At 35.7% G+C, this 14359-nt stretch overlaps 1 protein-coding gene across 1 annotated transcript; it reads left to right on the forward strand.

Moving 5' to 3' along the window:
- The first annotated feature begins 2296 nt into the window (after window positions 1-2296).
- On the forward strand, window positions 2297-8665 carry tmem176l.1 (transmembrane protein 176l.1). Its single transcript, XM_057340731.1, has 7 exons — window positions 2297-2667; window positions 5208-5439; window positions 5735-5848; window positions 6161-6217; window positions 6320-6502; window positions 6651-6770; window positions 6851-8665. The coding sequence occupies exons 2-7, from the start codon at window positions 5266-5268 to the stop codon at window positions 6914-6916; spliced, it is 714 nt and encodes a 237-aa protein (XP_057196714.1). The 5' UTR covers window positions 2297-2667; window positions 5208-5265; the 3' UTR covers window positions 6917-8665.
- The last annotated feature ends 5694 nt before the right edge of the window (window positions 8666-14359 follow it).

Genomic DNA, 14359 nt, shown 5'->3' on the forward strand with positions numbered 1-14359 from the left:
GGACTCGGGCATAAGTCCAATTCCGAACATGTTCGAGTACGAGTCGAGACCGAGTCAAAATGCACACAAGTCCATGACAAGACCAAGACCATTAAAATAGGGTCTCGAGACCGAGTTCAAGACCGAGTCCGAGTCTCGAGACTTCAGCACTGGGTCTGGGTGAGCATTCGCTTTTAGATGGAATGCATCTTTTGTTCTGACACTTTAAATTTTGCAATTTTACGTGTCTAATACATGCATGGGCAACTTATAACACACCAAAGACACAGAAAAACACGTATTAATGCCATATGACCCATTTAAAAACCGTCCTTCAAAAAAACAAAACGGTAAAAGCAGTAGCCTGATATTCAAGCAGAATTCAGTTAAATATAATGATGGTTTCATTTATCCTAAATTGAGCTGTGTTATTCATAAATATCTGGTACGGCAGGTTTTAACTTAACCATAAAAATTACAATATATAAATTGCCATTTCCTCTAGTGCTTTGACATTATAATATCATTTATTATTTTTAAATCCTGATTTGTTTTATCATACTGCTTTTTGTTTGCAACTACTCACATGTTGCTAAAATAATAGACCTACATTTTAAGTGTAGGCTATTAAAACAAAGTGTCAATATTTGTCTAAAATATTTGTCAACCAATGCCAATTCCCATGATGACATCTCATTTAGTTAGGCCCAGTGTTACAACATGCCCCGATAAACAGTATATTTTATTTGCGACATTAATGGTGGACATGTTTAGAACCTTTTTTGGCTTTACCCTATCATGAGGAATATTCTCTAATAAATAATGTGACAACTAGCCCCACACATCCCTTTTAAAGCAAATGTCATGCTTGTCTTTCCTCTTAAACTTAAAACAGCCTAATGATTTATCTATTGCTTCAATAAAAATAATGTGTGAACTGTGTTTTGTTAGAATGCTAATATGTTGCTTTTCCTTTTTTTATCAGTGTTGACCATTATCACCTGTGTGAAGGTTGAACTCCATCACTTCTTTCCGTTCACAGCTGTCACGCTGTGTTCAGTGGACCTGGCAATGGGCAGAAATCAGTTCTGTGAATAATAATGACTATTATTATTCACATTACAAAGACTATAGTGCTATTCCCTCTTGTGAATGAGGGAGGTACTTTGAAAACTGCTGTACTTCCAGCATCTGAATCAGGTGATTTTCTTTGTTTTAAGTAGGTGTTGTAAGACAAACTTAATACGTTTGCAGTGCACTAACTGTAATGTTTCATTAAAATGAACATGTTTACCTTAGATTGTATTAGAGCTGGTGTTCATACTTTGTTTCTTCTAAGCGTTGTTGTCCTTTTGTCTTTTGACACTGATGTTTTTCTCTAGATGATCCTTGGAGGTCTTGATATTATGGTGATAGTTTTAGCAGTTCTTCAGCTCTGCGTATCCATCAGTTTCTGTGTTTTGACTCTGAAAGTTTTGTGCAAGAAGAGTGGGGCTGCAAAGGTATTACATTATTACCACAAGTACGACAACTAAATACATTCACTGTCATGATGACAATTTCAGAGATATGCATATGTTTGTTTGTGGTTTTACAGTATGTGGAGGATGCACAACCTTACAAGTCACTAATGGAAGATGCCGCTGCCAGTCCAGCATGTTTGAGAGACACAATAAGCTTGCAAGAGAAAAGCAACACAATTAATGAAGTTACATGTTTATTCTTGTTAGTTGGATTAGCGGGAGCTCTGGGCTTTCACCTTTCACAACCGACTGAACTGAATGAAACTTTGTTCTGTACAGTTGAAGCTTGCTTAAAGTGATAGTTTACCTCTCCCCAAAGGTTTTGACAAGTCCTTTTAAAAAAAACTACACCCGCACGTTATCTTAAAATAAACCTCTGTGTGAAGCGCTGATTTTTTTGGTGATTGTATGTTGTTTACCAAATCAATAAACAATTGGATATGTATTGACGTCAGTTTAAGTAATTTCATATGAAAAGAAGAGAAGCATTGTGAGAAAAAACTGCTCAACCTTTTAATTTCTCTATCATCAGCAATTCTTGCTTTATTTTCAAGGTTTTACCGGTATGTTAATCCGCACAACACCACACAAAATGTCTTCAAGCATCTGCTGACTTTATTGATATTACCGTAAACGTAGTAATAAGAGCCGTCAAATCTGTTGTTGATGTGATATTACCGCAATGATGATTATAAGTGCGCACTGCGTACGCTCTAATTTTGCTGCAGCCAGAAATGCCATTGATACAGAACGCGTTTGCTCCAAATCTGCATACAGAAGTAAACAGTTGCCAAGCTCAATACGAACTATAAAGCCCCGTTCTGACAGGAGTTAAATCATGAACAGTTTTGTTGCTATAACTTATTTTCGTCGGCCTATTATTTGCGTGAGATTTATTTGGGCAGAGTGATAGCGTGAGAAAGCGCAGCATGAGTTGTCAACCTGACATTTAGAAGCTGTTTGCGACTGGTTCACTCCAACTCCCTCTGGAGTCAAAGCAGAACATTTGGAAACGTTTGGTCTCCAACCTTGATGTCATACAAATAGTTAAACCGTTCCTGTCGAGTGTCGACATTTAGAGGAAATCACGTGGTATGGTCGTCTTTGATACGAAGCACACAAACAAGAGTGTAACACTTTTACTCTGGATTGAAGTGATCTCATGGTGAGTTTTCATTTAAATGAAATGAATATCCGCGAATCTCACGTACTGAAAAGTATCATTTCTGAGAATAAACATCGAGTTTGACCTAAAACGCAACCATTTTCTGGTTCAACAGGCGGGAATGTGGCAATATAATCTTTCTACGCACTTCCCTGTTGTCAAACATCAGTTTCAATAACAACTAAGTGTAGTTTAAAACATGTTTAGAAAGCTGAAACGTTACAAGAGTAATGTGATAGCATACTGTATCACATTTAATAAGGCCTGGAGAAGTTGGCGTGCTCCACCTATCGGCATTTTATTTAACTACAAAGGGTCTAAACGCTTGGGGGCGGTTTCCCTGACAAGGATGAGTTTAAACCTGGACTATATGCCTTTGTTAAATTAGGAAATTTAAGTAGTCTTAACAACCATGTCTTACTTAAAACATTACTTGTGTGCATTTTGAGACAACACAAAGGTAACGTACTGATGTATTTTAAGGTATGTCACCCTGTTGAAAAAAACAGCATTATGCTGGGTTAGGTATGTTTTGATGCTGGTTTGACCAGCTAAGGACCATCTTAAACCAGCATAGCATCACTAGCATCAAAACATACCAAACCAGCATATGCAGTTTTTTTTCAACAGGGAAGTGCAAGTTTTCAGTTTGGACAGCTCATACATTTATTTTAGTTTAGGACTAGTCTAATCCCTGTCCTGGAAACCGCCCCTTGGTGTTTGGTTTTCTTGGGGGTTTTCTCTAGCAGTGATGTTATCGCCTGCTTTAAATCTCTCCTTAAAAAATCAGTGTTGTATTTTTTTGCAATAGCTGCTAGATAAATAAGTGAATGCAATAATACCAAACCAAAATTCAGTTAAATATACTATTAAGTTTAATTTATCCTAAAGATTGAACTGTGTTGTTTATAAATATTTTATTAGGGCAGGTTGTAACTTAAAGGGGTCATATGGCACAAATACATTTTTTTCTGTGTCTTTGATGTGTTATAAGTGTCCCAAGTATGTATTAGACACGTAAAATTGCACAAATGAAAGTGTGGGAACAAAAGATGCATTCTATCTAAAAGCGAATGCTCACCCAGACCTGCCTGAAACGCCTCGTGTAACCACACCCCCTCAAATCTACGGCCGCTCGTGGTATGATTTGACTAAGACCGCCCAAATGTATACGCAAGTAAGGTGGGCGCACCTGTCAGTACAATTGCTTTGGAACCTGATGTTCCAAATATGGTAAGAGGCGTTACAGTTACGTCACACGCTTGCAGTATTCGACCAATCACTACGCACTGGTTAACTGGCCAATCATAGCACACCTTTCAGAGCGATGAGCTTTGTAAATAATCTGCGCGTTTCAGAGAGGCGGGGCAAAGAGGAGATACAAACATGCACGGTATGTGGAAAATAAAGCATTTTTAACCTTAAATCGTGTATACACATTGCATTACATATAAAACAAACGATAAAATTCATTTTAGCCGTGTCATATGACCCTTTAAGCATAAAAATGACAAAATATAATGTTATTCTTCCCGGTTTCACAAACAAGACTTAAAACTAGTTCCAGACAACTAGGAAAGTTTGAGTTGCCTTAAAGGCGGGGTTTCCGATATCTCTTAGCCGTTGTTGATGTTCAAATCACCAAAACAAACACACCCCTTATCCCAATCTTTTGCTTTCGTCAGCGCTCGGCTAATGTCCGTCCTGTGCACTGTGCACCTTACTCCTGATTGGCTACAAGGTTGTTGGCCCGTTGTCTAAAGCGTAATTCGGAAATTGGTTACCCCGCCTTTAACTGAAAATAATGTGCACTGACACCTTAAAATACGCCAGTGCCATTGCTTTGTCTCAAGATGCACAGCAGTAATGTTTTTTACCGAGGCATTTTTATAAAAGCGACTTAAATCTCCTAATTCAACTAAGGCAAAGGAAGATATTTGGAAGAATGTCTTGTCCCCCATTTACAGCTAAAGTAGGGAAAATAAATACTGTGGGAGTCAATGGGGGATGAAATCTGCTCGGTTACTGACATTCTTTCAAATATCTTCCTCTGTGTATAGCAAAACCAAGAAATTTATACAGGTTTGTAACAATCTGAGGGTGAGTACATGATGACAAAATTTTCATTTTTGGGTGAACTATCCCTTTAAGATAAGCCTTGTCTGTGAAACCGGGCCGTAGTATATTAGTATAGTATATTTAGTATATTATTTTTAGAAACATGTATTTTGACACCTCACTCAGTTAGGCCTAGTGTGACAACATGCCCCACATTTTAATTAGGACATTAATGGTGGACGTGTTTAGAGCATTTTAGCTATACCCTACCCTACCATGAGGAATATTCTTTATAATAATAATGTGACAACTAGCCTCACACATCCCTGTTTCATTTGGCTTGAACTTGTTCTCTGTGCTGTTCAGGTAAATTCAGGTTCAGGTATGTACCATGCTTGTTTCTCCTCTAAAACGTGTTATGTGTGCTGTGCACTGTGTTCTGTTAGAATGGTGATATGTTACTTTTTGCTTTTTTTTATTAGCCATTTTCACCTGTGTGAAGTTTGAACTCCATCACTTCTCTCCGCCCAGGACTTCAGGATGTCTCTGACAATATCTCAAGGTGACGGTATGACCGTTATCTCTGTCACCACAAACCCAAAGAGCAAATGGCCACTTCTGTGTCAGATTTTGGGTACCTTGTGCTACAGTCCAGTGTGTTCTGTAGCTCAGAAGCCAAAAGGAAATCTGACAAATACTCTGACAACTCTTGGGGTGAGTTACTGTATTTTTGATGTATTATTAATCTTAATGAAATAGATGGCTCCTGTCCTGGATGCTAGACGTGTTATCTTAATGGCACATCAAGGACCTCTTCACCTACCTTCTATCACTGCCCAGCGTCCATAGAGGAATAGTTGTGTTTTTAATATATTCATTTTGTCATAAAAAGCACTGCAATGCATTGAATATATTCACAATACAGCAAAAGCTCTTGTATGTTAGTGCTCAAAAAAGATGCGTTTGTGAAGTGTGCACACTAGTAAAAATGATTTTACTTATTTTGTAGGTTGTACAGATGATAGTGGGAGTCATCAATATTGTGTTGGGGATTCTACTTACAATATTGAGAGTATATAGTGTAATTATGGACTGTCAAGCACCCTTTTGGCTTGGTGGTATGGTAAGCTCAATCTCATTCTTCTCGATAATAAAAAATAAAGTTTCCTAAAAGGTCCTGCTGTAAGGTTTCATGAAGAACCTTTGCATCCTGAAATAACCTTTCTGTTGCACCCAAATTAAGAACGTTTTACTGAAGGTTTTATCTGGGGACCAAAAATGGCCTTGATGCCAAGAACACTTTTTTGTATGTTTATTTTACTCTATATAGTGCATATCAGTATATGCGTGACTCTATTCAAGACATGGCTGTCCAACATTTAATTGCACTCATGTGCACATGTACTTCTCACGTTTTTATTTGTTTGCTTTGTAGTTTCTTGCAGTTGGAATCATGTGTATTCTTGCTGCTAAGTTTCCCAGTCCTTGTCTCGTAAGTGTGCATCAAAACCGTAACTTACATTTTGATCGTAACTTTTTACTTTCGACTTTGTTTTACGAGCATCATCAGTTTATATTTGTATGTGTGTTACAGCTGGTCATCACAGTGATTTTAAACATTGTAAGTGCTGGTCTGGCGATCGCCGCTGTTGTGCTTTATTCAGTGGACATGGCAGTGGGCAGCTATCAGTGGTGTAATGACTATTACAGTGCAACACCCTCTCCTGAACAGAGAAGGAACACAGAAATCTGTCAGTACTACAAGCATCACAATCAGGTGATTTTCTTTGTTTTCAGCAGATGCTGTGAGACTTTGCTGTGTCAGATTTCACTACAACCAAACATCCAATTAATACATTTGTACTCATACTAAGTAAGCGTTGTTGTCCTTTTGTCGTTTGACACTGATGTTTTTCCTCCTCTAGATGATTCTCGGAGGTCTGGATATCATGATGATAGTTCTGGCAGTTCTTCAGCTCTGTGTAACTATCAGTTTCTGTGTTCTGACTCTGAAAGCTTTGTGCAAGAAGAGTGGGGCTGCAAAGGTATTACATTATTAAAACAAAACTAAACATATCCTCTGTGACAATGACAATTTCATTCGTGTATATTTGTGGTTTTACAGTCTGTGGAGGACCCACAACCTTACAAGCCGCTCCTGGAAGATGCCGCTGCCAATCCTGCATGTTAGAGAGACACAATGAGCATGGAAAAGAAAGCGATGTATTGCAACACAATAATCAATTTACATGTTTATTCTTGTGGGATAAGTTGCAGTTGCAGTGGCCCTTTTTCTTTTATATAACACCTATGTAGAAAAAAATGAAATATTCAGTAAAAGAGTAGATCAATGCTCTCACTTTTCACAGCTGACCTTAAATGTAAATGAAGGTAGTTTTTTGCTTGTGACAACTTTATTTTCTATATACTGTAGTTCTATATATATTTACTATTAAGCGTGCCTTAATGTATCCTGGTGTGGTATAAATATCTATTCAAAAATCAAGCTTTCATCCTTTACAACATGTAAAGATTGATTTTCTGCGGTTACATCATCGTTCCTCTAGGTGGGGCTAAGATCCTCAAATATTGTTGCCATTGAGAAAGCAAAACAGAGCCACCAGTCAGGTGGCAGAATTTTTTTTCATTCCACCATGACATACATGGGTTAAATTTAAATTGAGATGTAACGGATTAGCTATCAGTTGTTCTTTATGATTAAATTTATTTGACCATAAATATGTAAGGAATAAGTTACTGACAGCTCCTCATCTCTCAAGCCTCAGCGTGAAGCACTTATTTCTATGTTATCCTTATTACAGACATGCTTACCAAACAAATAGATTGAGAATAAATTACATTGATGTGAAATCATTTTACATGACAGGGAATTGTATAGGAATTGTATAGGATGTGTGCAATTGAACAATTTTGGAACCATTAAAGAAAAAACGGTAACACTTTAAAATAATGGTCCGTTGTTAACAAGTACTATGCAGAAAGTAATAGGTAGTACTACATTAACACTTCTATGGATAGGCTATATATGTAGAATATATCCATTCATGTTTTGGTATTAGGCTTTTGGTATTTGTATTTATTCATAAATTTGTTTCCACAAACAACCTATTTTTTCACTTTATGTACGTTAATGTTGAGATTAGTAATTAATTGTTTTTTCTTTATTAATTGGTAATAGTTCGCAAGTAGTTGTCAATGATGGCATTTTTCTTTAGTAATTATCAAATACCAAATAAGGAACTACCTTTGTCCTAAATATTACTTATTGCTTAGTTAATCTTGCTTCTATATTAGTTAATAGTATTAAGGTAAGTATTAATGTAGTACTACCTATTACTTTCTGCATAGTTACTTGTTAACAACGGACCATTATTTTAAAGTGTTACCGAAAAAACATTTGACAGCATGTTGCGACAGCAAGGACCAATCAGAACCAAGTATTCCGGAGAGCCATGTAATGCATATAAACTGTATGGTAGTCAAGACAGTTGATGATAATCTCAAAATGAAGTCTGTACAACATACTAGTTTAATGATTGACAAGTCAGGATTAAACAGCATGAAAATCAAGTTGTTGGGCATGTTAATACATATTACAGCAACACACCTCCCAACTGATATGCATCAATGTGTTTTGTTAGTAATTCAGATGTCTTTACAGATGTCAAGGTAGCTTTTTCAGCACAGCATGGTTATGCTTCAGTAAAATTATGATGATTTTTGTTCCTCGCATATCTCTTAAAAACAGCAGTCAGCGCTTCAGGATCCAGTACTTTCATATAGTAAATGCAGAGTGTACTACAGGCGAAAATCCAGGTTAAATCCACATAAAAATAACTTTTCTGTTGTATTGCTTTAAAGTGAATCTTTCTCTGCTGCATTTGAAATCTGAAATAATAAAGCATCTTTTTTATTTTCACCTGTTTCTCCTATTTTTATTTTCTGCAAATAGAAAAAATATTTTTATTTGAAATTTGGGAGAAATGTTGTTGGTAGTTCACAGAATGGAACAAAAATGACAATTTTACCTAAACAAAACTGATTTTGGAAAATTGAATGGTTGTATTTTTATTTTTTTGATTACTTTATACTGAGTATGAAGTATAGTATGACGAGGTATGAAAGGCATATATTGCTTGAAGCAAGTATAAACATGATGTCTTATATTGTGCTTATAATTTTGTTTCAATAAATATGCATCCATTAGAGAGACTTGGATGTACAACCAACCCTTGAACATTATTGTTTATAATGCTAACTGTTACAATTTTACAAACAGTTTGAACAAGAACAGATTTGCATTCTCTCTGCGTGTTCTTCCTGTTAACCGGATGACATGCTTACCACTAACTTCATTTACAGCTGTCTTTTCTGATGTTGGGATTATATTATGTGATTAATATGGTTGATGTGCTCTGAAATGGTGTTATTTAAACAGTGCAGTTTAAGATTTAAATAGAGAAACTATTTGTTGTTGTTTGTTGATTTAAAGTCAATTTGCCTTTCTGTTAATTATAGAACCAGGTTTATTGGCCAAGTGTGTTAGTACACAGAGGAGTTTTTCATCCGTTCTGAATGGGAATAGACAGATAATGTATTCAATGTGATTTTACATATTGTTATTAAAAAGAGAGTTCAGGTGAAAGGAGGGTCTTGATGTTTTGCAGCCTTGTTTTACTATATATCTAACCTATAAAAAATGTTTGTATATTTTTGGTAGTGTAGACATGACAGTCTTCAATTTTATTAGTTGTAGATATGTTAACCTTCGATAAGTCTCTTACTTTATTTCTTTTCATTTAATTTCATGTATTTTCTTTCATTTATTTTAAACCAATGACATCACCAATGAACCAAGAAAACCAGTGCTTTTTGTCTAAGCACATTTATTCAGGTTTATTCATGTTCAGATCTTAAAAAAACAAGAGCCTTGGGTTCCTCTTGCGAAGAACTCTTAATATCTATGTCTTGGCCTCATTCAGCGTGTTAAACCAGGAAAAACCTCACCCTATGGAAGTTTTTCCATGTCTGCGTCAAATCCTGTTGGATGAGCCATGTAGTGCATCATTGAAGCCACTCACCTTCTTAACATTTATTAGATTTTTATCAGATGAAATTGCTCCGAAATTAAATTATTTCAACAGAGACCGCTTTAGGGAAGAACTAAGGTAACACTGAGCCGATAAATGACAACACAAGGTATTTCTGCATCTCGAGTGAAACCGCCCAATGCACGTGATGTTTTTCTGCGTTCCTAAGGTCAGCTGATGGGGCCGGACTCAATGCGAGGCTCTGTGGCCAAATCATATACATGGAAAAGTTATTTTGGACTGATTAAAATGATCTCTTACTCTATTTACAGGGAGTGTATGTCCATGTGTTTCCTAAAGCCGGCGATGCATCTTGAGCACATTTCTCTGATTGGTTGGCCTGATTTCTCGTGAGAACTCTGCTAATAAGTCTATTTTCATTTTAAATGAAAAAAAATCAAGATTACTTATTTTATTTGACTACAAGACATTCCTTCCCTGTTGAAAAAACCAGCATATGCTGGGTTAGGTATGTTTTGATGCTGCTTTGACCAGCTTAGACCAGCTATGGTCCAGCACATGACCAGCTAAGGACCAGTTTAAACCAGCACATGACCATCTTGAACCAGCACATGACCAGATTAAACCAGCACAAACCAGCATCAAAACATACCAAACCAGCATATGCTGGTTTTTTCAACAGGGTTGTCTTTTGCCATTCTGTTGCATTTAGTCAATGTTCAGAAATGAGGCCATTGACAAAACTACTGCACATTGCTTTTTTGGAAAAACAATTATGGCTTGAAAACAAGTAGGTCACCCTTAATAATAAAACAGTATGATACAAGACTGTGCTGAAATAAAATAAGGCCAAAAACCTGTTAGCAATAACTGATGACTCATCTTGCACTACACAAATTTCGTCCTAAAAAGAACAAGAATATCACCTATACCATTAGGTGTTAAATTGGATTTTTTTGGAGGTGGAGAAACCTGAAAATCTGCTGTAGATTACCAGTGATTTGATAGAGAACTACAAGGGGGGCATGGTTCTTTAAAAGGAGAAGCTGTACCATCAAAGCACTATGGGTACATGGAGGTCGTGATTCAAAACATCATGAGCTACTTTGCTGTCCCCTGCCTACACAGGTAGGACTTTAAATGCAATAAAAAAATAAAAAGGGCCAGATTTTGAATTATTTAGAAATATATAATGATATTTAGTAGATCTGTGTGCTACACAAATAGCAGCCCTGGGTTAAAGGATATTTAATATCAGTGGCGTTTAGCATTAGCATGTTGCTATTCTAACATTATAATACACTAACATTCTACAAGCATAATAATAAATATTACAAACAAATATTGGGTGAAATAATCATTTAAAATTGTATTCACTGTTCAAATGATTATTTAAAAAATGTATAAGCAAGGCATTAACTTTGTTCAATGAAATCATTCCATTCTGTCGTTTTCTCCTTTATGTTGTAAGAGCCTTGCAGATAGTTTATGAATGCTCTCCCAAACCTAAATCATTCTGGAAGCTGTTTGCCCTTCTGTCCATAATAATTTAACATACCTTGGAACAATTCCTATCTTAAAGCCTTTGTAAAGCTCTGAAGTTTCATATACAGTTAATGTTGTGTGTTCAGTTCACACAGTCAAACTTTTATCTTGTTTGTTTTTGACTGTTGCACTAGGGTGGATCTTGGGATAATAATAGATCTGTCTGTGGCTCTTGGGCAAAATTACAGGGTATTATGGGTGTTTCATCCGCAGTACATCTATTTTTACAGTGAAGCGTCTACAGCGGTTTAAAAGGTGGATGTACAATATTATAATTCAGGAAAACTTCAAATCTAATGCCTGTATAACCTATATGCTCAGATTTACATTTCATGAAGGAAATACCAGTGCGTACAAAGTAGCACATATGCAAATAGCATATGCAAATACAATGTTAAGTATTTTGTAAGAGTCTGTGTCAGTCTGTGGTTGATTTTAGTAATTTTACATTTTAAAAGAATGTATAGCACACTATATGGTTTGCCGAAGTTTATTACGAGTTAAACAAACCCCTAAGCAGAATGTTTGAGGAATACACTTCTGTGATATAGATTATTTATGGAAATGTTTTCTCTGTTTCTGAGAGCTCAGGTTATCAGATTTCACCAGAAACAGTCTGTAACATGATCTTTGAAGTGTCCAAATCCAATAACACGATGGGCTTATCCTGTATGTCTAGAGAGTGCTTAAAAAACACACAGATATACACTTCAAAAACAGATTCACTGATTGTTTTATGAAACAAAAGTAGAAGAAAATATAGGTTGTGTACTTTATCATGACAGAAATACTGTAAGTACGGAAGAGACAAAACATTACAAATTAAAGTTAACATGAAACAAGACATACAATCCATTTTACTTCCATATTTGACTTCTGATGTATTTTTGAACAAAGCAGGATGATCATTCAGAATTTCAGATTGTAATACATGTAACCACTTTTCAATCCAAATAATGTAAAACTTTAAAAGCCGGATACAGGGTCGTAGCTACATGGTGGCCATGGGTGGCCACGGCTACCCCTGAATGATGGATGGCCACCTATCTGGCCACCTCTGTTGTGCGAAACAGTTTTAAGATGTGTGTCGGAGTTTACGGAGTGCTGCGCAGATCATTTAGCGTATGCACTGAAAGTATGATGTACAATATGATGTCATACGCTTACGCACTGACTCAAACAGTCTGAGCACTATAGCTGAACAGCTGCTAACCGCTTCGTGACATTGTACTGTCTGTGTACCATGGAAGTTCATCACGAGCAGAAGGATCAGGTCAGTAAAATCAGTCTTGTTTAACTGGATTTCATTCATTAATTACATTTTCGCGAAAGTTTAAGTTGGCGTACTGCAATGTTTATTTTCTATAAAAAATGCTAACTTACTGCAAATGATAGCTAGCAAATTATTTTAAAATAATGTTAACACATGAAAGCATTGCAAATAAATTGTTTACTTTACGTTCTTTGTGTATGTTTTTGACCAGCAAACTATGTGTAATGAAGAATTGGTGTAAATTACAGTAGAAGTTAAAGAATTTCTGTCTGTAAGGATTTTTTGGTCACCCTAATAAAATCACTGGGTCTTACCTGGCCACCTCTAAAAAAAGGTTCTGGCTACACCCCTGGCGGGATAACTTGCCCTGGAATAACCTCACCAGAAACCCACCTCATGTTTGCACAGCCCGACGCATGAAAACAAATGATGAAATGCACAGATAAGTCACTTATAAAAAACACTAATATATTCTATAAAAATATACGATTTTTTCTTTTTTGAGTTCATGCAGTCTTTAAGAGAAAATCTGCAATCAAGTCCAATTTAACTCCAGCACTTCAAGCTAACTTAGATCTCGAAAAGGTAACTTGGCCTAATACTGATAAGCACTTGTATGTCAAGGAAAATACTTTGTTCAGTATATATAATTTTTTCCCACAAAATTAAAATGCATGTTCAAATGCAGTTTATTGTGTATTTCAAGTTCATTGTTAGGATCAAGTTTATTCAATGACTGACAAAGAGTGAATTTTTTGACAATGCTCACATATTGAGAACTTTTGTCTTTTTCATTATAAGCATGCAGGAAAAATTCATATTATGTGTTTACGACATATTTAGTACTATAATTATTTGAGGGACAAGTCAAGATGTATGCTAATGACAACAAAGTTGTAATGATCGATATGTTGATCACTCTGTTAAATTATATATAATCAATGTTTTTATCCATGCTTGACCTCCAAAGCTGTAAATGATCAGTTTTAATATGTCATACTGTATGTGTGCTTTGTATTCTGATATTGACTATTCTTCAACACTAGTAAATAATCCAGACAATAATCAGTGCACCAAAAGTCTACACAACTTTGACTATGGTTCATTTTCATAAGCGTCTTCAGAATCAACTATCCTTGTCTGTAACAGATCAAGGCAGATATCATGAACTGGAAGCCACGACATAAAAATCAATACTAAAATCAATGCAGCCTTTTCTAAGGGTCATATTTGTTTTCTCAAAATGAGACCTTTAAAGTAACCTGAGATGAACTGGAAAGCTAGACCATGGGGAAAATATCAATGAGCATCACTTGTGCATTTATATGCACGGGCCATCAAAAAGGTTAAAAATAAATATTTGTGGTCTTGTTTGGGCAAATTACACAACAATACAGATCAGTGGGATCGGCTGTCAAAATTAAAAGTAAACACCCAAATGTAACATTGCGATTAAAGTCCAACAGACTGTCTGTAACACTTGACGGAGTTAGTGCATATAAACGAAGTAACAATAAAATGAACATTTTTGCTACAATTTTTGATTGAACACGTTAAACACATTATGTTTTCATTTCTTAGTAATTTTTTTAATTTATCAAGCATACAATATGTATTTAAATGATAGAAAATGGTAAATGTAAATTATATTATTGACCTATTTTTATTATTTTTATTTTGCATCACACGCTGTACATACAGTACGAAAAACGCACATTTCAATACAGAAAGGCATTTCTGTTTT

Source organism: Triplophysa rosa, linkage group LG8 (genome assembly GCF_024868665.1).
Source record: "Triplophysa rosa linkage group LG8, Trosa_1v2, whole genome shotgun sequence".
NCBI lineage: Eukaryota > Metazoa > Chordata > Actinopteri > Cypriniformes > Nemacheilidae > Triplophysa > Triplophysa rosa.

Bases quoted from the DNA above. Each gene is read 5' to 3' on its own strand.
- tmem176l.1 (XM_057340731.1), top strand. From the start codon at position 5,266: ATGTCTCTGACAATATCTCAAGGTGACGGTATGACCGTTATCTCTGTC. The intron at 5,440-5,734 runs GTGAGTTACTGT...CTTATTTTGTAG, and splicing joins ATACTCTGACAACTCTTGGG to GTTGTACAGATGATAGTGGG. The intron at 5,849-6,160 runs GTAAGCTCAATC...TTTGCTTTGTAG, and splicing joins CCTTTTGGCTTGGTGGTATG to TTTCTTGCAGTTGGAATCAT.